This window comes from Montipora capricornis, chromosome 11, assembly GCF_036669925.1.
Source record: "Montipora capricornis isolate CH-2021 chromosome 11, ASM3666992v2, whole genome shotgun sequence".
Classification (NCBI taxonomy): domain Eukaryota; kingdom Metazoa; phylum Cnidaria; class Anthozoa; order Scleractinia; family Acroporidae; genus Montipora; species Montipora capricornis.
Window position 1 is genome coordinate 6819488 of NC_090893.1, and position 23605 is coordinate 6843092.

The 23605-nt window shown below is 37.7% G+C and overlaps 1 protein-coding gene across 5 annotated transcripts in view; it reads left to right on the forward strand.

Moving 5' to 3' along the window:
* The first annotated feature begins 1292 nt into the window (after window positions 1-1292).
* Window positions 1293-23605, forward strand: part of LOC138023872 (phospholipid-transporting ATPase ABCA1-like) — a 52712-nt gene continuing 30399 nt past the window's right edge. Inside the window, exons 1-19 of one of the 5 annotated variants that reach the window (XM_068870960.1) lie at window positions 1293-1751; window positions 2856-2964; window positions 3631-3746; window positions 6844-6943; window positions 8474-8609; window positions 10055-10227; window positions 10495-10616; window positions 11438-11599; window positions 12112-12207; window positions 12709-12813; window positions 13501-13566; window positions 14290-14662; window positions 16386-16520; window positions 16954-17129; window positions 17569-17694; window positions 18960-19260; window positions 20881-20989; window positions 21998-22174; window positions 22406-22529. In XM_068870960.1, the coding sequence (XP_068727061.1) occupies window positions 3681-3746; window positions 6844-6943; window positions 8474-8609; window positions 10055-10227; window positions 10495-10616; window positions 11438-11599; window positions 12112-12207; window positions 12709-12813; window positions 13501-13566; window positions 14290-14662; window positions 16386-16520; window positions 16954-17129; window positions 17569-17694; window positions 18960-19260; window positions 20881-20989; window positions 21998-22174; window positions 22406-22529 (2547 nt within the window). In that variant the 5' untranslated portion in view covers window positions 1293-1751; window positions 2856-2964; window positions 3631-3680. Of the gene's footprint in view, window positions 1752-2855; window positions 2965-3306; window positions 3533-3630; window positions 3747-6843; window positions 6944-8473; window positions 8610-10054; window positions 10228-10494; window positions 10617-11437; window positions 11600-12111; window positions 12208-12708; window positions 12814-13500; window positions 13567-14289; window positions 14663-16385; window positions 16521-16953; window positions 17130-17568; window positions 17695-18959; window positions 19261-20880; window positions 20990-21997; window positions 22175-22405; window positions 22530-23605 lie in introns of those variants that run through there. The other 4 variants (XM_068870959.1, XM_068870962.1, XM_068870958.1 and 1 more) reach the window with 4 other exon arrangements.

The window sequence follows — 23605 nt, forward strand, 5'->3', positions numbered from 1 at the left end:
GGTTGCAAGGCTATCATTTTTGTAATCAGTTAACTGATATGCAAGTACTGAATATTCAGTGCATTTCGTAATAATATTGTTGGAATGGGAGAACACTTGCTTTCCACCAGTGACATTTGATTTATGGCATCATAACTTGCATTCCAAGTTTATTTTCCAAAAATATATATATTTTTGTCATAATGTGAAAATTTGTTTGACTACAATCGTGATCAAAAGTTGTTGGGAAGGTTGTGGGCATCAGTTCACTTCACACCGAATTAGATTTTTCATACTATTGGCTGAAGTATTTGGAAATTATAGCATGCTCATGTGGCCCCCCTCCCCTACATTCAATGTTGGAGTTCCTCAGGTAAGAAAAGTCACCATTTTTACCCCTGGAAAATACAACATTGAAAAGGGGGAGGGGGGTTATCTGTAAAATGAAGCTACCTTCCCAAAACTTTTGTCCATGATTGTAGCCTTGATTTAGAGCCAAAAATTAGTTCAATTTTGCATGTGTTAATGTCAGGCTAATTAACACAAAGACAAAATAATTTGTTACAAGCCATTTTTGCATTCAGTCAATTAGACAGAATAAAATCTACCAAGTCTCACTCCTTGGAGTCTATGGGTTTATTAAAGACTCTCTCACAGACAACACCGATACTATTTCTATACTTTTCAGGTTAATGAAGGAAGTGTGGTGTTACAAACCTGGATATATAATCATAATCTTCTCTGTTATCTCTCCTTGGCCACTGTTTGCCAAACCTAGTTTTCCAGCTTGATTCTGGAGATAGCAAATTATAAACAGTCTGCAGACACAGGTCAGCACTCGGAGTGTAAATCGTGCATCAAGGTATGAAAAAATCACCAGGATTAACTCAGGAGGGAGAGTTACAAGTGACCAGGGATTTTTTGATGTCCTTTGAAACATTTCACAACTAGCATAACCATTGCAGTCAGCTGCGTTCATGTTTTTTGTTGTTGAGGTTTCATCTGTAATAGCATTAGCTGGTTCACACTCATCTCCATAGGGACAAAAGCTGGTATTGAATTTGTTAACAAGAGTCATGTTCTCTGCTTGAAGGTCTGGAATTGACTCATAAGTACCATTTTTCTCCTCTGAAAGAGCATCATCGGTCTCTCCATTCTGAACAAATAAATCCTTTTTGTAGCTTTCTTTGACCTCGGGGTTGTCCATTATTTTAAAAATGAACTCCAGGAAAGAGCTGCAAGATTTAAGACATAAGCAAAAATCACTTACTTGAGGCAGAAATACCAATGAAATGTTACTGTTACTGTTATTTCCTGTACTTTCATCGTTGTCACATTAATTTGTAAATAAGAAATAATGAGGATATCAATGAGGTGCACAAGCCCAGTGTCAAGTTTAACAGTTTTATTGTCCCCAAAGAAAATCACCACATCAAAAGATCACTTGAACTTAAAAACAAGTGATGTCCACATGCCCATCACTGTCCAAGTCCGACAATTTATGCCTTACAATGTATTCTCAAATTCCAGGCCTATGTCAATTTGGTGTTGATTATTACCAGCTCAACTATGAAGTAAACATGAACGAAACACATACAGTGTATGTACAAATTGTCACAATGATTGACTCTTGCAAAAAAAAAAAAGCCTGCTTTGGGCACTGCTAGGATTGTGAGGAAGGTGATGGATAAGTGACACAACAGAGGGAACCCTGGAGCACCTTTAGTCCATGGATTTACCCTGCTTTTGGTAGTATGAGATCTGCCAGACAGGTGAGATATCATAATTATAGTAATTATAATAACAACAATTACAGAGTGGTTTTCAATTGAGTGTCGAAAGTAATTAGTAAATTGCTTTGGTTTTGCATTACTTCACTCAATGATTGGTTCAAAATTCTCGCGCCATTCTTTCAACCAATCAGAAGTGAAACCAAAACCAATCATGGCTCGCGCGTGCACATTTTCCCGCGATTTGTGTCGGCTACGTGTAATTACTTCGAGTTTTGATTGGTTTAGAGGATTGTCTCTGTGCATTTTGATTGGCCAAAGTAATTACTTTGGTTTTGGTTTTACGACACTCATTTGAAAACCGCTCTAATACTAATGATTATAGCAATAATTAGAGTGGTTTTCAATTGAGTGTCGAAAGTAATTAGATAATTACTTTGGTTTATGACTACTTCACTAAGTGATTGAAACCAAAACCAATCGTGCCTCGCGCATGCACTTTTTCCCGCTCTTTGTGTCGGCTACATTTAATTACTTCGAGTTTTGATTGGTTTACTGGATTGTCTCAGTCATTTTTGATTGGCCAAAGTAATTACTTTGGTTTTGATTTTACGACACTCATTTGAAAACCGCTCTAGAACATTATTATTACTATTATCATCTGCCAATCAATTCTTTATTAATTCAGTGGCCTGAAACTGGCCTAATTGAGGTTTCAGATATTTTAGGGCCGATTTACACGGTACGACTTTGTCGCATGCGACAACGGCTTACGACAGGCCCACGACATGATTTACGATCGTTGTGTACATCAGAAAAAATGTCGTAGCATTTTAAAACATGTTTTAAAACGCTGCGACAATCGTAAGTCACGTCGTAGGCCTGTCGTGAGCTTGTCGCATGCGGCAAAATCGTATCGTGTAAATCGGCCCTTACATAAGTACTGTAACCTCTAAAAATTATGTCAAGTTAGATATTACTGTATGAGGTGAAGACATTAAAAATGAAAGGGGAAATAACAAGGATTAATATAAAAAAATAATTATTGGCATAGGGACAAATGTTTACGTGTAACTTTGTAATGAAAATCCCAGCTGGATTTTTATGACCTTATTTTACGAATCAATGATATTGTTACCTTTTCAGTATTCTCAAGACGATTTCCTGCTTTTGAAATCCTCAAAAGCTCTATTTAGAAAAGAAACAATGGCATTGATGTACTTACGAGCATCAAATCCTTCACCGGTTAAGGTTGGTAAGTTCATTTCACCTTTTGTTTTGGTTTTTGCAGCCAAAATAGGCGGGAGGTTACGAGCTTCGGAGATGTCTTGCCGGAACTACGGAATTATACGAAGTGTACGTCATCATATTCGTTTAGTTTGTTTTTCGAAAACTCGAGCCAGAAATGCAAATTCAGTTCTTTTATTTAAGTTTTCTCCTCGTCCGCTGGTTATGGCGACATTTCAAATTTAAAAATTGGGGATATTTTAATAATATGAAATCACGGTATAAAAACGATTGTTTGCCGAAGATTTGTCAATCTATACGTTGACGTTAGCGATGACATAGCAGTACACAGTCCCTCTCCACTCATGCTGTAAACAACAGGGAAACAGGAAACTCTTTCAGTTGCATGGTGAATGGCGCTTTTGTCACTGTAACATTAGATTGTGTGGATTTCTCTGCTGTGTTACATCCAGATACAAGAAAGATTCTCAAAGTGTCGAGATACTCTATCCCAAAGCTAAAATACCAGGGTAGTTGCTCTAATGGAGAAAAGATAGACTTTCGTGTGAATTGCCTGTTGTGTTCCGTATCATTAGGTGCGCAGCGTTTCGAAGTCCCGGTTGAGAATTTTGTGTTATTTTCTGATTGTCTTCTTTGTCATTTACAGCTAAGGATTTTTTATATTCTCCCACAGTACTTTGAAGTAATAGCAGCATCTAAAGGAAGCATTCAGGGCCTACTACAATGAAGTTCTTCGATCAGCTGAAACTGCTTGTGTGGAAGAACTTTGCGCTTCGAAGGCGTCGACATGTGAGTGAGACTTTTAACACCCCAGATTTGTGTTGTACATGTGTATTTTCAGTATTTGCCTTAAGTTAAAGTTTCATTTTTGCTGGAAATAGATTTTTGGAGGTCGATTTGGTTGTACAGTAGCAGCTGCTGCATTGCATGCCGGCTGGTACCTGTGGCGATTTTTCTTAGCGACTTGGCTTGTGAAAATGCCGGCGAACTACTTTTCTTCTACATTTGTAATACCCATTTGGTTGTGAATTTAGAATAACGGAATTGTGCAATTCCATTTGTGTTCTTTTTATAAAAACTTCAGCATTGACGATCATGAACTATTTGCATGTTGTGAAAGGTTAATGTATTATTGACCTCGCTCGTCTTCAACTTGCGCTAGAATTTCATCTTCACCTTCAAAAATATGTCATTTTTTAATACTTCAATCACAGTCCTACAAGAACTCTTTGTTGAAATTGTAAATCGAATACCAATTTTCTTTAATTTTGATTTTTTTCCTCGTGCCGAGAACGGTTTTCCCTTGGTGATGACGTAACCATTCTTCCTCTGACGTAAAATTAGAATCTCTTTTATTTTTGCTCTATCTGACCACTGTTTGAAATTTAAATAGTTCTTAAAATGTCTTTCGATTTTTGATATCTAATGTGAGCATATTGCCCAAAAAATTCTGAACCCATTGCTCAGTTTTTTATTTTGATTGCGTATCCAACAGGAAGTACAAAATGTCCTGATTACCAAGAGAGATTAATGCAAGATTCAAAGTTAATTTCATCGGATATTTAAACAAATGAACGCGAAAACATTCTTTTTCACAATTAATTGATTCACGCCTGGACACACTTATTTTCTCACAAGGATTCTGTCAAGTTTAGACGTTGCATAAATTGTTGAGTTTGATTATTTTGATCTTTTAAGCCGGTGTGGTCAATATCGTAGCTGTATTGATGTCTTAGTAACCAAAAAAAAGTCGTTATGCAAATAGAACAAAGGTTTGCAGCGAGATGTGACTCAACAAAATGTAAAAGAGACCCGTTACGTTCAATATTTTAGATTTTAGAAAGAACAATGGCATTTACTTGTTTGTTAATTAATTCAAATATTTGTGCATAATTTGGATAACAAAATTAAACAACGCATGAAGATGAAAATATGTTGTATCAATCTCATTTTACACGATATATGTGTATAACACCAATTTAGAGATGATTGTTGTGTAGCAAAGCGGTATGAAGTCTTTACCATCAGGCTGGACCTATTTCATGACAAGACTATTTTGTTTTGGATATCTCAAATTTAACTAGCAGAAAATTTATTCAAATGCATAAACTTTGGATCACAACTGTTTTTATCTTATGATGAGTTCAAAGTGCAATGTTAAATTTCACAAATGGTCAGGTGTAATTATGTATCTATTGTAATAGCAAAGTTCTTTATAAATTCATTTAATTCAACGAATGAGGGAGGAAAACCAGAGTACCCGGAGAAAACCCTTGAAGTCAGATTGAGGTCAACTGAAACTCAGCCCATATTTGGGTCACAGAGGCGGGAGGAGTGGTTGACAGGGATAGCACTAGGATTTTTCAATCTGGGTCCTGGGACCTGCATGTTCGGCCAAATTGGGGTCCCAAGCATTTTTTGGGCGTCCCAAAATCTTGGTGACCCTCAGCGAGAAATAGAGTATGTTTTAAATTATGAGAAAAAGAGAGTAACCAACTTGGAATTAATATTGACGCATATGCATAGGACCGGCCGACAAAGGCTTTTTCTAGAGCTGTTACATTCATTCCTGGACGAAAACTCTGTTAATGAAAGAGCACCCTTTCCAAGGGTTTACGCATCACTGGTTTCCTCCCTTAGGAGCAACAAACAGTGACGTCTTTTGCTATATATTTGCACTCTGTGACTTGCAGAGTACATTCCTCTGAAGAAGACCGCAGAAGGCGGTCGAAACTTTAGTTTTAACCTTTTTAGATGTTTTAAACCCCATTTCTTAGAACTTCAATTATGATCACAGATTGCTCCAACAGTTTTACAAACAACAGAATATACTGACAAATCAAAGCAAGTTGTGTGAGTTATTTAAGTCAGTGCCTTGCGTCCTGGGATGCATTAAAATTTCGAGCATGCATTTTTTGGATTTTATTTGCGTAAAAATGCACGATTTCTGTGTTAACGCGATCCCTGGTTGATGACCACAAAACCACCCTGACTCTCTGAATGCAATTTGAACCATGAACCAAGTTTAATGGCCTGGCTCCCACTAGTCTTCTATACATGTAGCTCAGTGATAGAGCATCCAAACTAGTAATCAGAAGGTCGTTCGTTCGACTCCCGCAGAAGGGCACTCAAATTTTTTCCAGAGTCAACATTGAAATAATTTATAAATCTCTTCATTTCATTCACTAGAGTTAACATTAATATTAATTTAATAATTAATATTAAATTAATTTATATTGATTCATATATTAAACAGTTTATTGTAATTATAGTGTTCTTTAGTGTAGTTTTGTATGTCTGATTGTCTCTGTAATTCAGATTTATGAATCTGCAATTCTCTATTTTCAAATTCCCCATAATACAGTTTGTTTGGCCCCCAAATTTTGCATAAACCATTGTTTTCAAATGCTCTTGGGAATATGCAGTGTCCCCAAGAGCATTTGAAAACAATAGTTTATGCAAAATTTGGGGGGCAAACAAAGTGTATTATGAGGAATTCGAAAATAGAGAATAGTGTGAATAAACATATCTATCTACACATCTATCTATATATCTAACATGTATCTCTTTCAGTACCAAGGTTTTCATTGGAATTTTTAACGGCCGTTGCTGTGCTATTTTCAGCATAACACTGCTACTGATTGGCAAACTGATCCACTTGATGGGGACAATTTTAAAGCCGTAACACTTACAAGTGACACATGAACCGTTTGTTATGAGTTACATGTTCAAATTTTTGAGAACCCTGAGTACAATCACAGATGTAATTTTTTTTTTGCACAGAATTTATGAGCCAACCACACACGCACTGGATTAATCTTGTCAATCAGCTAATACAGGTGCTTGTATCATGATATTAAACTTTTTGCTCTTAATTTTTTTTCAGCTATTGAATGTAGTGGAGCTGCTATGGCCTCTCCTTCTTTTTCTAATTCTTGTCATAGTGCGGAGTAAGCCAAGATATGGTGCCACAAACATTCCAAATAGTAAGTAGACAATGTCGACATGCTTTTTGTATTGAGTGTATTGTAATTGAAAAATGTGAAAGTTGTAGCTGCAGTAAAAATAGGTACGCATTGCGTACGTGTGGTAGTGCAGTAACTTTGACATTTACAGTGCTTTATTTAATAACTGTCCAACTAGTGAGCTGTGTTTTGTTTTCCAGGGCATTATATGTAGCTCTAATTATAGTACATGATATTGTTTTGGCATCGTAAATCTTTGTAGTGCCATGGTAGATGTCTTCAGTAAATAGTCCCCTGGGATTGACATGTAGTTACTAGTAAAATACTAAACCCAGAAAGATTGAAGAAAATAAATGGGAATCGAGAAAAATTGGCTTTGAGGCTGACGTGATGTTTAACTCCTTTTTCACAGCAAGTTTAGGTATGTATTCTGTGCATCTGGTTCAAACTTTTTTCCTTGTTTAAAATAATTTAACTTCGTTCAATTTTGGTTTCCTTTATTTTAGAGTATGATAACGAATGTTAGACAAAGAAGAATCAAAATTGAACTGGTTTGAAAAAACTTAAACCAAGGAAAATTATTGTGAACCACAACATTTTCATATACAAACATAAAAATTGGCGTGCCACACCATTTGCTCCCTTTGGGAATCTGCAGCCATCTTTAATCTATGATGAAATGGTATATGAAATGAATCATATATGAACTGCGGATATGAAATCAAATGAAGCTATGATCTTCGCAGTTATGAGAGCAATTTTTGCAATTGCTGACGTTGGGAGCTGGTCATTTGACCTGAATTTTTCAGGCTTCTCTTCTTCAGGCTTTTTCAGGCCTGAATTTTTCAGGCTTCTCTACGCAATTGCAAAAATTGCTCTCATAACTGCGAAGATCATAGCTTCATTTGATTTCATATCCGCAGTTCATATATGATTCATTTCATCATTGATTCATTCCTCACGGGACCATTAGAACCCACAAATGACCAGCTCCCAACGTCAGTGGCTTCATAGCTCAGTTGGTTAGAGCGTCGCACCGGAATCGCGAGGTCACGGGTTCAAACCCCGTTGAAGTCCTGAATTTTTCAGGCTTCTCTACGCAATTGCAAAAATTGCTCTCATAACTGCGAAGATCATAGCTTCATTTGATCATCTTTAATCTATAAGGACAAGTTTGCCTTATAAAGCTGATATGAGCTGAAATGAAAATTGACATGAAAATCAATGTTAACACTTTTATTGTCATCATCTTTTCGGTTATATACTCTCATCACTTTAAACCTTGGCACTGTTATCGCCAGTTTCATCCTCTGACTCTTCCAAACGATCACCTCCTTCAGACATTCTCCTCCTTCAGACAATCTCCTTTGAACTGTTATAAAGTTTCATGTAATGCATTTGGTCAATGCAATGTAAAACAAAAGCAATATAAATTATTGCCATCAACAGTTGTTTGTAACTATTTTATGTTTGTAACAATAATGTTTTGGGGAAACACATTGAGATATACAGTGTAATAATAATTGCTTTATCCTTACCTTTTGTTACCAGGTGTTTATCGACCAAGGGCTCTCCCATCTGCTGGTGCTTTACCATTTGTGAGATCATTTTTGTGTGACTTTAAAACAGCAAAGACAAATGATCCAGAAGAGTTGTCAAGTGGATTGCCAAATTTAAGAAGTTCTAGGTATTTAAAGACTGCAGTAATTTTACTTTACCTAATATTGGCCACATAATTATCGTGCTGTGATTTGTCATCAAAGCAGAGCTTGAGCTATTATGAAGTTTATTTTGAAGGCAGAGATTTGTGTTGTGTGGTTAATAATCTTCACCATGTCGCCGCTTCCAACTGCAACGTCAATTCCGACTTTGTTGGCAAAGTCTGTGTGATTGTCAAGTATGCTTTGATCACATGGATGAAGAATAATTACATTGTACCTCCTCTGCAATCTTACAGAATACATATAGTTTCAAAGACTTTCCTCTCTCGAAATACTACGAAAAATAATTTTCACTAACAAGCTATATTGTGGGTCACAGCTAAATTGTCGGGAGGATCGCGTTCGTGATTAGAAGCCTATGGAGTAAACTTGAAATACCAGTCAATACCGGTCCGATAGTGTCAAAGACTGTTTACAAACCATGTGATTGTTGAGTATGGTTCCATCATACTGCCGAAAAATAGTTATCTCCTTCACAATCGCACAGAATAGGGTCGTTTGTTGTGATTTTTCCCAATTTCAGCAACCGGATTCGGAAGAGGGCTAAACTCGCTCGGTTTTCTGTGTTACTCCTGAACAACATTCTCTGAGAAACTTTGGCAGGCTTTTCTTTTATTTATTTACCCAGTTGCGTTTGTGCTATTAGTCTATCGAGGAATCAGTCAAGGGACCAGCTCATTAAAATTTAATTCTCAATTCCTTCGACTCGATTCTGGACTCAATTCTCGATTGTCTTTCCTCGATCCTTGATCCTCGGTCCTCGCGAGATTCGAGGATCGAGGATCGCGTCGAGAATGAAGACTCGAAAGGGACTGTCAACTTACTTTTGCATGGTACTGGAAAACTAGCCTTTCAACATTGATAGGGTGGGGTGGTCTCTTAATGCGATGGCATTAAAGCCAGTTTTTATAGCATCATAGAAGAAACTTAAAGTCTTGCAACTCCTTCGAGATGAGATTATAGTCTGTTACAGTGCCACCTTAAGGGTCATGTGTAACTCATACAGAGTTTCTATCACTGCAGGACTGAGCTTTTAACCCCCGACTCTGCCAGGTCAACTACGTAGGCTTATCTATAGGGAAAGTCAAAACCTCATCAAAATCAGTCATTTATCTTTTAATGAAAAAAGCCCTCCAAAAGGAAAGGGTGACCTAAAGATACAGTACATGTAATTACAGCAGTTTACCTGTGGCTTCTTGTTCTGAACATTGCAAGCCACAAAAGACATTACAATGACAGTGGGGTTTTAAATTTCATTTATCCTTGTGATATCCATTGATTCCTCAACCACCCCTCATTGATGACTAAAATTGTCTGGTGTTAGACAGAGAAAAATCAATAGTCTCGCTCCCAGGGGTAAATGGGTTAAGAAGGTTTGAAAGTGAATTTTTTCTTTTTATTTTTTTTGTAGTCTAAGTCGATTAATTGAAGATTCCATGCCCCTAATAGCCAACAGCAGTCTAAGGGAGAGGATTTTAAGGTTACGTTCAGACTACAGTAGATATGAAAATGATCAACTGGCTTGGTCCCGTTTGCTTGGTAATAGATCAAGGCCATTACAGTGGCAGCAATATAATTTGACAGGTATGTCACTGTAGCAGGCTGTTAACAACTGCATTTTTCCTTTTAAACTAAGCAGTTTAGTTTTGTATTACATGCACTTTTGATTCATTTTACCTGCATAAACAACAGATCATCAGCAACAACGAAAACGTTAACTTAGAATAAACGTTTTTAATTATCACTATCTGCATATGTTGCCAAAGTGCAGGAGAACACAATTTGTTTTGTTTTTATTGTTATGGGGTTAATTCACCTGGCTCAATTCAATTTCATTTTCTTCTTTTACAGATATTCCCTTAGAGGTATTGCTTAAGGATCCTGCTGGATTTCAGCAGTTTCTGTACAATTCTACAAATCTTAGCCCCACAGTAGTAACTGAGCTCCTCAACAGCACAGTCAATGTGCAACAAGTGAGATGTTCTTTTTCACATGTACTATTTATTGTCTTCACCACCATCAGCTTTCATCATCAACATTGTCCTTGTGGTCATCATCAGCATCACCATTATCGTCATCATCATTAGGGGCTGGTTGTTCGAAGCCTGGTTAGTGCTAACCATTTAGGTTAAGAGATATCAAAACCTTTATTGATCTCCATGGTATTTAACACTGGTTAGCACTAACCATGCTTTGAACAACCTGGGCCAGGGTTTAAAATTTAATCAAGGATTACATGTAATTAACCCATTGATGGCTAAACTTCCTCTCATTGACGAGTAAAATTGTCTGGCATTAGGTCTACAGATTAAGTCTCACTCCTAGAAATCATTGGGTTAACCCATTGACCCCTGGGGATTCCCCACTGACGAGTAAAATCGTCTGGCGTTGGACAGAGTATAATACTGTCTGGCTGGTATAGTTGTCAAAGGGTTAATTAAATAATTAATCATTATGTATTAACGGGGACATAGATTTTCAGTGGAGGTAGAGGTTATTAACCTATTGACTCCTGAACTGCCCTAATGACAAGTAAAATCAACTGATGCTTAATAGACAGTAAAATCTATTTAAGTATCACTCTTTAAGGAGGGAAAAGATTTACTCAGTTTGGTACTGTACGTGCGCAGCTGTATATTTTTGTATATTGAAATCTAGTTCATCCCCTTTTTCGTATTTTTGCATCAACTCTGTGTGAAATTCATCTTTTTTTGGGATTTACGGTAGGTTACAGTATTGCGACTCATATGGTGCTGAGACATTAAGTTAATGATTTTTTTGGTCTTCTTTTCAGATTGTGGCAATAACTCAGCCTTTTTCACAGATTCCACAAGGTTCACTACCTTGGCTTCAAAGTAATCCCCTCAACATTTTTCCATTCCCTGGACCATTTGGTTACCAGCAAGCAAATTTGCTTGTGGCTCTGGCTTTGATGCAAATTGCACAAAATTTAAGGGTATGAAATTATTACTGCTTTGTTGAAAGTTTTTATCCATGTACCTACATGAAACAGCCACACAGTACTAGTGTACAGTGCATGTGTTTCTCTACTCAAAGAAAAATTATTAAAGAAAAATTATTAATATTTTCACAGGAGGGTCAATTCATGAAAATTAAAATGATCCTTCAGAATCTTCTTGCTTGCATGATTAAATAAATATCCTCTCTTCCTTCAGAGGCTATAAGTTTCGCAAATCTATACATTGAACTAGGCTGAAGTTGAAACTTTATCATTAGATTTGTTGGCCATTTTGATGCAGTCCTGCAATCCATTTTTGGAGAAAATTGTCAGCAAAATGGATCGCAATAATTATTATTCCATAATTCCACTCTATATTTAAGAGTTTTGATTGTGAATTGTAAAGATTGCGATAAATATCGTATACAGTGTTTTCCGACTATATAATTCAAAAAATCAACTTGAAACAATATTTGTTATAATTTATACTTGGTGGTTATTTTTTACAGTCACAAGGAGTAATCAGTGGAACAGCTTTGAAGGAGGTTATCTGTGATCCAAGTTCACCGCTTTATCTTCAAGAAATCTTAAATGGACCAAATGTGGTGTGTAACAAATGTTTTGGCTCCACATGTCCTCCTCATAAAATTTAAATAAACGGAATCCTTTTTTCAATCACACAGACATGTCAATGTGTACATGTACTGTGAGTTCACAGTGTCAACCTCATTAACAAAAATCGGAATACGCTGTGCAGCAATCAGAATGCATTGCTTGATGGAGGTCAGCCTCGTTTTAAGCTAGAGTCACGAAACACAGTGATGAATGATTGTCTACATCTTACTGAATTACAGTAATATTATTGTAAAAAAAAATTAAAACCCCATTAAAACATATTTGACTGTTTTAACCTGATACATTTTTTCAAGTACTCCAATACATAATCCATACATTGTCATAGGATCAATACCAAATGCATTTTGAGTAGTTTGTCTTTTGGACAGGCAAACAGATGATACCTGAAAGATTGTTTTGCATATAAAATCAATCAGTCATGGTTTTTTTTTCAACTTGTCTGCCTTTTTTCCGTTTCTTTTTTTTACCAGACTGAGGTGAAAACAGCTTTGTGCAATCTCAATAGCACTGTGCTGGGTAAAATAGGAACTGAGGTACAAAATCAACTGAAATGGCCCAACACAGATGAGTATCAGGTAAACCTTGTTTTATGTCAGTTTATCAGGGAGATGTGATCCTTTAAGTTGTGTGTGGATGAAATGAACCCATGTGTGAGATCGATTTTTAATGTTGAAATCACAAGTATACAATGAAACTACATGTATATGTAAAACCAAAATGAACAACACAACAAGGTCTAACCACTAAAAGAGTTCCAAAGATTCTGAGCATGCGGTGTTAAGGCAAACACTGCTTGACCTGACTGCAGGCTCAACTTTCCAGTTGTCAGCTTCCACCTCTTTTTAGTAATGGTTTGTGTGATGTGGTGTAAATAGGTAATTACTGGTAAAATTAGGCTTGTTGACAAGCCTTTGAGGATGCAAACAGGAGAAATGAATAAACGAACTTGTTAACATTGTCTCGTTAGTTCATTAGAGTGTCTGATCAACCTCACATTCAGAGTAATCCTGTAGCTATATTTCCAGGCCGCTATTTTCATTGGTTCCTATGACCTGTGCACGTAGCTTCTTTTGTTATCAAGGCCAGGTGCATTGTTTCTCTTGTATTGTCTGTTGTTTGTTTCTCCAGTTGCAGACCACATCTGGAAAACTTTACGGTTTCTCAACATTCAGGATGAATCTTGAACGAAATTTCAAAAGAAGGCTATGGGTGGATTTTCTGTGTCTGTTATTGATTGAAAAATTTTTTTTTCTGTTTTGTAGAATGGACAAAATTTAACCAGGCTTCTGTCAGCATTATCATATGACTTGGGAAATCTTACAGAAGATGTAAGTCAATCATTAATAATTACTGTAACATTATTACAAGGGTCCTGATTGAGGGTTTGACCTCCAGTGGGTGGTTCAGTGCAATGCAACCTTAGTCAGTGACATCTGTACTACTTGTACCCGGCTGAAGAGAGGTTGAATGCATACATGTATATACAGTGGAAGAGCAGGGGCTTGCATTGTTCTTTTGGCCAGAAACCTGTGGAAACCAGTCATGTGGCCTGCATGCTCATGTGCATGCAATGTGACAGCCACACTTTCTAATGAAGAGAAAGGGAAGTAGAAAGAAGGACACAAAACTTCAAACACTCAACAAGCTACTGCATGGTTAGGTGCTAAATGCATGCATGAATATCCATGATTGCCAGTTGTCCTGCTGAATTTGTCAACTTTGTTTGTAGTGCAAAGCCTATTGGACTGCTTGGGGTTAAGGATATCACAAGAATATTATTTTCGACATCACCTTTTTCCATCTTCACTTTCATTGTCATAATCATATTAACATGTATCCTCACAAATATCGATATTGGTGTAAGCAATGTAATTTAATGATACTGATCCTCTTTAGTTTGGCATCTCATATTACTTTTTGGCTCTCACATTGAGAGATCTGGGTTCCTAAAGTGGGATTTTTTATGTGGAAAATGTGGAGACATGTAGAAAATACAGGTGATTTTATTAGCCAGGAATTTTTCTTATAGTAATTTAAAAATCAAATTTCAGCTACAAGCTTTGGAATCCTTTTCTCGACTGTCCGGAGACTACAATGATTTCATGGGGGACATCCAACGCAATCGCAGTTTCAGGGAAACCTTCTGCGGAGTACCTGGACTGGCAAATGGCGACAATGTGAATGACAGCAATAATGGCAGCAACACTGGTGCACCATACAGAGGTGCTGTGGGCTTATTGGCTGCTGCATGTGGACTCTCCAATGAGACCTTCGTTGGTGGCTTTGACGTAAATGAGCTGTCAGGGAGGATGCCACAGTTGTCGCGCTTTTTTGCTGTTGATGTTTCAGATTCAAGATCCAGTGGCAAGAACCAAACATCAAAATCCTGCTTTGACCTTAATTACAACACTACAAATCGCAAAGGTATGTCAAAACAGATTTTGTCTGGTCAATCTGGATTTCACATGCCACAGCTCTGGTGTTCAAGTTCTGATTTCACCAGGTGAATTTGTTCTGGGTTGTCCCTGCTCAACTTCTCAGCTGTGCTTGAAAGAATTTGTCCTGTGCATTTTTGTGTTTTGTTGGCTTTGGAGGGAAGATATCAATAAGTATTATAAAGTATAGAATTATTTATTTTTTCTTATTCTGTACTTGACTGGAAACAATCCAATCCATTTATCCAGTTTTTTCCTTGAGACATTTAATCCAACATTTCCTTTGGAAAAAGTGCAAACTGTCACAAACATCTTCCAATCAGTTTTGCAAGTATTCATCTCAGATGTTGTAAGTTAAAGTGCCTATCACCTCAACACGCTTTTCCACTTAATTAATATTTTCTGAAATCGTCCCAAATACATTGTGTTGTTTTTAGAACCTTTTGATTAAAATTTCACTATTTCACTATTTCACTATGAAGAGGCATGGGTTCAATACCAGGTTGACGTCACAGACTGCTTTGCATTGTGATAGTTCTTTGAAAACATCATGATGTGGGATGCAGTGCTTTGCATGCGTCTGTGGTGGTTAAGTCTGCGCAGCAACTTCCCCCAAGGTTGCTGGCTCATTTAACTTTGTACATTGCTCGGTAACGAAGACTCTTGTCCGATCCAGCAGGTGCTGTTTGCCACTCAGCTTGTAGTGCTGGGGAGATAAATGAGGTTGTTCTATGTCACGGAATCCGGAAGTCCCATAGGCTAACCAGCCACAAGGCAGTGTTACCCTCAAAAAATGCCAATGCGTCTGTTGTGTTGTTCTATTACGCCTTGCGTTATGCGTTTAACCCTTTAAGCCCCGAGGGGTTCCCCATTGACGAGTAAAATCGTCTGGCGTTAGACAGAGTAAAATCTATAAGTGCCATTTGGCACTATCGGGGCTGAAAGGGTTAAAAGCTAAATAAATTATGTTCATACCAAGGAACATTGACATGAAATGAGATTTTACTGCGCCATTAGTAAAATATGGTTAATGGAACGTGACCATACTAAAAGGGTTATTCATGTTGCCATAGTTATTTTCGTGTTCTTTGTAGTCTGTCGTTCAAGGTCATAAAATCAATGGTCTTGTTGTAAATAAAACGAGGACATAAAGACTTTGTTCCTGGATCTCAGATTATAACATTCAATTGCATTTAATAGACACAGTCTAGCTATAAAAACCTCAGTTAGCCGTCCAAGGTTCACTTGGCAGTTTGTCTTCTATAGTAAACCAACTAGCTGTTTGCAATTTGTTGAAGTTTTCCCCCTCCCTCCCTCCCTTTGGAGATGGGTTGGATATATCGCTTTGCCTTCATCAAACTTGGGTCACTCATTGTGACGCATTGTGATAGTTCTTTGAAAACAATGATGCAAATTAATTTATTACGTCAACCCAGTATCAAAGCCATTCCTCTTCGTTGCTCAGTTTTGGATCAAAGTACAGGTGTATGACCACTTTTCCCATCTTCCAAAGGCAATAAAATAGTGAACTTTTAATCAAAAGGTTCTAATAACAAAACAAAGTATTTTGGATGATTTTGGGGAATAAATAAACTGGAGAAGAATGTTGAGGTGATATGCATTTTAACATTTTGTTCATGATTGTTGGGGAAAGGGTCTTAAAAATGTGATTGATGTTATTTCTTCTTGCATTTTGTTTTGTTTCACAACAGACACCTGCGCCATTGTAAACCCTGATGATCGTGTTGACTGTGGCTGGCCAGGAATTTCAAAGGATCAGTGTTTGCAGACTGGTTGTTGCTTTGATGATACCATAGCGAACAAACGTTTCTGTTACTACAAACCTGGTGAGGTTTTGCTCTTCATAATCTTTTGGTTAAGCACACTGTAAGAATCAGAATTTGCCGCAATTCAAATCTGATTGTTTTGTTCCAATTTAAGTTGATGTGGAATGAATTGCAAGGAGTTGGAAAGCAAATCGTTTCTGTAGGGTAGTACTCCCTCCTCAGTGTTACATAGGGAAAAGAGTGAGCGCATTTAAAGAGGCTTCTTAACTGAAATTTACCTTTGCTTCATTGTCACTGCTAATGGATATCTTAACCCCTCTCAGCTCCAAGGGGACTCCCCATTGTTGAGAAAAATCATAATTGGTGTTAGACCATAAATCTATACAGCTGTAAGTGTCAGTTTTAGGAGTGAAAGCTGGCTTAAATTAATTAATGCCAGGAGACTAAAAATGAAGAATGCAGCTTGAAGATGATTTGGTTTCTTTGTTCACAGCGGTCGCCAAATGCCACTGTTATTTGAGAGCATTAGTACTAGGTGCAGGTGGTGTGACTGGAGATGCTGGCAAGCCAAGCTATGATAGTGGGTTTGTGGAGCTAGCTTCTGTCTTCCTAAAAGGCCAAATATTATACACTCCTGAGAACCAGTTCACGCAAAATATCATCAGCCAGGTAATAATATCTGTACAGTTAGAGGGTATGACTTCAACCCCATTTTAGTTTTGGTAATACTGCGTGCAAAAAAACAGCATCATTTAATTGAACTGCAGTGCTCAGTAACTTTGAACTAAAACATTTCACCCACAGGAAAGTACTGCTCGGCAGCTTTCATTTGAATGGTCACACTTTAGGATTTCAGCAACAAACTCAAAAGTTAGAACCACCTCATGCATCATAATAAACTGCACCTCAGTATAGCTGTTGTCATCTGTGAAATTTTCACACCTTGAGATTTTAAACCTAGACTCTAAAGATTATTAAGGGACGTACTGCTTCAAAAGCTACCAAGTTTGTAAGAGTATTGGTTAAGTGAACTTAACAAAACTTCTGGCTACGAAAATGCATGTGCAATTCCAATTTAGAATGCAATTTGTATTGTTTCTTTCTTTAGATTAAAGCTGAACTGTCAGGCATTGGTCGCATCTATGAGTATGCTCAGTGGTGGGTTAACAACAGCAACATGATCCACAAGAATGTTACAGACTTTGTAAACCAACTGAAGAGACCTTTACCTAAGGTTTGGCATTGGAGTCTTAATTTTTCAGCTTTAATAGGGACCAAAGGAGGTGTTTGTAGGATGTTGGGTCCGATCCAGTGGGTAGGGTGTCTAATTGTGACCTCTCGCGTGGAAACGTTCTTAACGACTAGTCATTCTGAGGTGTGAAGTGGTGAAGTAGCCATGAAGTCGCCGTGAGCATGGAAAGGGAAGTCATTCTGACGAGTTAAGGAGTCGTTCTTAAGTAATAGTGATTCGTGAGAACGGAATTGGGCGTTGTTCGCTTTCCTCAAGCAGTCATTCAAAAATAACAGGTACCCATGAGAACGGCTCTGGTCATTCACGAGAGAAGGGAAATATATTGCTCGCCATTCGAACGAGTATTGAGTTTTTGCTTGCAACCATTGTTTGTCAATCGAACAACACAAGCAACAGGAGACGATCAAGTCTTGCACTCTTGCAGCTGTTACGAAATTCACAAAACACTGTTGTAAAACTGAAGTCTTTAACAACACTTTTAACAATAATGGGAAGGTTAACACTGCAAGGAGAAACCTCAAAAGAGTACTTTGTGCTCTTTGTCTAATGGCAACCAGTCATTTTGCCTACCCTTGAGGAAATCAGAGTTTAGATGAGGTTGCTTTCATTAAAGACTTTTCACTGTGTGTGATGTGTCAGTGTCATCTTCACACTTGTTTGTTTGTGGCCGCCACCCCTGTTAAAAATGTGGTAACGAATCTACCCAATTGTGCATTTCAATTCTTTGAATAAATGTAGCGGAAGTATATTGGCCTTCTTCAAGCGGCAAGCAGCCAGAATTTCATGAATTTATTGCGTTATGCAATTTTTAACAAGTTGTGTAACAGTACATTGCTTACGCACTGATGCAAGTGATGCACTGCAGATGGTGGCAGGTCTCGCGGGTGTGCTCATGCAGAAACAGCAGATGTCTGGGTACAAGCAAATCAGACTTCAGAATTGCTGGGCTGCAGAAGTAGTACATCCACTCGCCAAAATGTAATATTTTCTCTATTGACTTCAGGTTTGCGACAGCAAGAGATTTGTTTTGCATTTTTACCCTTTTGCCACGAGGGGGTTACCCATTGCCGAGTAAAATTGGTAGACTGGGTAAAAAATAATTTTATCTATGTATATATACACGTACGTAGGTGGCCCTTTGAGGGGTGAATTTAAGAGTCAAGAGGAAGGGTATTCTGAAGTTTCTCCTTTTTATTTTCACAGTATTCAATGACCTTACAAATAATTATATCTATTCACTTATTTAGAGTATGTGTCAACTGGTCCCCACTTTGTCTTCAAATAAATCTTGGACAGAGAGATTGGCTGATAGCTTTGTTAAATTATCATGGATCAGAAATAATACATCAGGCATGTCATCTAATGATACCATCACCCTTGTGCCTCCATCATTTAATGTCAGTGGAATCCTTCAAACTTTGGATAACCTGTTTGAGACGGTGGTGGAGGTTTTCTCGTGTATAGATCATGAATACTTTGTGGGATATAAAGATGAAGAAAGGCTTGTCCAACGTGCTATCAACACATCAGAGGCGCCAGTTATTGCCAGTAAGTGGTTACTGGATAAAGTATTTATGATAATGCTATAGAACATAATAATTATTATAAATTATTTGAACAGTGGAAGTTGAAGTACATGAAAATTGGTGTCTTTGTGAAATCAAGGCTTAAAACTGGTCATTTAGTATGTAGTTAAGATAGTTTTGAAATCAGGCTTTCTTTGCAATAATTTGTAGCTGAACCACAATGATCTCCAACTCTCATAAAGTATTTTGTTGGGAGAATAGCAAGGGGAAGCTTTGTGTGTGCATCTAATTGCATGCATTTCTGGAAAAAGGAAAGGAAAGGAACTTTATTTAAGTGCCTAGTCGTTCTAGCGCTGGAGCACTAATTGGGGACACTGTAAATTGAAATTAACAAATCAACACAAATCAATAAATCAAAAATGTTGGTTTTTATGGAGAGGGGAAAACCGGAGTACCAGGAGAAAAACATCTCGGTGCAGAGTAGAGAACCAACAAATTCAACCCACATATGACGCCGAGTTTGGGAAACGAACCTGGGCCACATTGGTGAGAGGCGAGTGCTCTCACCATGGCGCCATCCCCTGATAATGAATCATTGTAGGTTTCCCTTTTGTCTGACAGGATGCGAGATTTCCAAACCTTTGAATGCAGAAACGCAAAACAATGCAATCACATTTATTCCAACACTTTTGAAATATATGCAATGAAGCAACCAAAGCAACTCAAAGTAAAAGTACAGTACTTGCAAACTGGGAACAATGCAATTGAGCCTAAGTTAGCTTACAATATCAAAATACAATTAATACTTAAAGGGGCTATTGTAGGTCACGCAATTTTAGGCAATTTCAGCACTAATCGAATGGTCGTAGAATTAACTAAAATATCAAAATAACTGTTCAAAACTATAGAAGAACTCTAACAAAACATCGGGAAGCCAAGAAGGGACATGGATGGACAAAACTGGAGAGGATTGTAATGGATTGATTTCGGTAAATTTCAAAAACGTCGGCCCACTTTTTTTCAAATTTACATCAGTTTATATCAAAATGTCATTTGCACAGCTGGAAAATCATTCTCAGTAGTTATGTGGCCTTGATTTTGCAAATGAAAGACTCTTGCTCTGCCAATTTGACGTTTAGAGCTCATAATTAACAAAATTTAACAAAATGACCTAAAATAGCATGACCTAGCCCCTTTAATTGACCACTCCCCATAGGGACTTTTCAAGAAACAAATTCAAACAGTGGTCAGAATGTGTCTTGAACTTGGGATCCCAGAGCTCAAGACAAGTACCCTAAAACCAATAGGCCGCACTGCCTTCCAGCTTGGTTTTGAGAGCGATGTGGTTGAATCGTTTATCCAGGTCCTCTCTATTGGAATACTAAACAGGTCACAAACACTTTAAATTTCCATGATTTTAAAATTCAGTACTGGTACATAAAATGCTAGTTTGATCTCTCAGTGTAGGTATGATCTTTTTATCCCCTCACAGTGCTTTTCTCACAAAGTGAATTGGTCTCCCAGCTGATATTGGTCAGCCAATTCTTATATTGCTCTAATTAAATTGTGTTGAGCCTTAAGCCTCAGCTTATTCTTCTTCTGATGACAGTTAATTAATGAACCCTTTTCTTTCTGCAATTAGGTTTAGTGTTTGAATCAACTGGTGACTCAAATGACATGCCGCAATTTGTTAAATACAAAATTCGACAAGATGTGGATTTCACACCAGGAACAAATAGAATTCGCCGATGGTAAGATCTGTGGCATGAACTAAAATTCAGCATCATCTGGGTATTTGAGGGAGATAAGGCTGTTAAAGGGGGTTCTACTGTGGCTTGTTATTAAAAGAATGATCAGCATCATCATTCATTGGACCTAACCAAAGGCTAAGCACTTAAAAGGTTCTGTTATTGAGAGTACAGTAGGCTTTGACTAAGTAATATTAGTTGCTTAATGTACATCCTTGATCTGTTTCAGCATCCTCTCCCATTGAATTGTCTCTTTCAGTAAAGTAGTTATCATTGTAATATTCCTTGGCTTTCTCAAGAGTTACAAGAATAAAGTTTGCACCTCCTTAAGCAAATGTGTATTCTTGAGTTTAAAGAGATTTGGTTCTTCAGAGCAAGAATTGAGATCAGCCACACTGAAAAAACATATGTAAAGTAGTTGGAAGCTTTTGAAGAACAAAGCACACACTGCAGCATAACAATGCACACAATCAGTGGCCCTAAATTCTGTTGATTAGCTGCTTCTTCTAAGGCATTTGACACAAAGTTCAAAGATTTTTCCTGCCTTGTGTTGTTGTCAACTATGTTAGCTTTGCCGCTTTAAGGAGCTTGTTTCTTTACGCTCTGAAGAACTTCGCCTTAAATTGGCTGCGAATTGACATTCAGAATCTGCAATACATGTGGTTGGCTGGAAAAGAGAAAGAAAGGGGAAAGAATTTTTATTTTTTTATATTTCCTTTTGTATTTTTAGTTTAGGTACATGTTACAACGAGCCTCCAGCCCCTAGGTGTTCTATGTGGTTAAATAAAGTATTATTATTATTATTATTATTATTATTATTATTATTACTCATTTCAAAAGCACTGTCCTTCCATTCAATCCAATCCAGACTTGACTTGTCGAGAACAAAACATTAGCTTAGAAAATCTCCTTTCTGTGGCCAACCCCGGCCCATTCACACAGGAAACCCGTCCATTCTATCTTTGAAAAGATAAATACCATGCTGAAATTTTCCTTTAATTTTGTTTACAGGTACTGGAGACCAGGCCCGGCAGACGGCTTTGGTGACAGGCGCTACTTTAACTTTGGTTTTCTTTACCTTCAAGATCTTATTGACCGTGCCTTGATGAAGCTAATGCTAAACGAGTCAGTTGACGAACCTGGAGTGTACCTGCAGGAGTTTCCCTATCCATGCTATGTTCAAGACAAGTAAAAATGCAATTTTCCTCTTTGAGAGTGATTTTTGGCACAATTAATGTTTTCTGGTAACTTGTTTTTATTCCCCAAAAATGTGCATTGCTATTGGTTTATTGTTTAACCAATAAACCCATAGCAACTTGCTTGCAGGCACATGTATCACCAACAACATGCATTTGTCTCATTTTTATTGGTTTATTCAAATTGTCTCTGTTTATTTTGATTGGTCAATTCTTTGTTTAGGTTTGTTCGCTTTATCGGTGGGACCATGCCTTTGGTTAAAACATTAGCATGGATTTTCACTGTAGCGATGATAATCAAAGGTGTAGTTCATGAAAAAGAGCGCAGACTCAAGGAAGTCATGAAGGTAAGATGTACCAAATGACAATATCCTTCCTAGAAAGGTTACCGCAAGATCTAATTTAAGATGTTTTCTCCTATGGGCACCTGAAAAATTCTGGTGGCCTCACGGGATTCGAACCCATTACCTCTGCTATGCCAGTGCAATTCTCTACCAACTGAGATATGAAGCCACTCAGTTGGGAGCAGGTCAACTTGTTGGGCTCATGTTCTTCCGTGAAAGGACTCCATGAAGGAAATAAAATTTAATGTACACTGTACCGGTATATCTTTTAAGGTAAAGGTAAAGTCTGCTTACGAGCCTAGAAGGCCCATCAGGCCGGCGCTTATCTCCAGTTTCTGTAGCATGAAGCGACTAGGAGTATTTCTACTCCCCCCTGGATGGGATGCCAGTCCATCCCAGGGTTACCCCCAGCATTAAATTCGCCGGTACCCATTTATACACCTTGGTGGAGAGAGGCACCGTGGGAGTGAAGTGTCTTGCCCAAGAACACAACACAATGTCCCCGGCCAGGCCCCGAACCCAAACCACTCGATCCGGAGTCAAGCGCACTAACCATGAGGCCACCGCGCCTCCCTCCATGAAGGAAATAAAATTTAACGTACACTGTACCGGTATATCTTTTAAAACTCCACTTGCAGATGAAATTAAGGGAGAAGTTCCTCACACTTATATGGACAACTAAGGAACTGTCTCTTATAGCAATTGTCTGTTCAAATGTGTAAATTTATTTCATTTTTATTAATAATGGTTTGTATAAACGTAAAATTCCAAGTGTTGGTTTTCATTAAGAGAGACAAGGAGGGAGAGTAGGGAAGATGGCTGAGATTTGTAATTGTTAGAAACAGCTGTTGGTCCTCCTTATTGTAGTCCAACACTTGACGTTGTGCGAATTGATCAAGGCACAACAATTTGTCATGGTGTGATTAGGCCTAATAAGCAGAACATCACTTTTGTTTCTGGTGATCAAGCATACCTACTGTACTTGCTATGCAGACATTTCTGGAATGACACTTTCATTTCGTTTTACGTAAACACGAGTTAGTCAAATTTTCCATGTGCCAAGGGCCGTGTCTCTATAA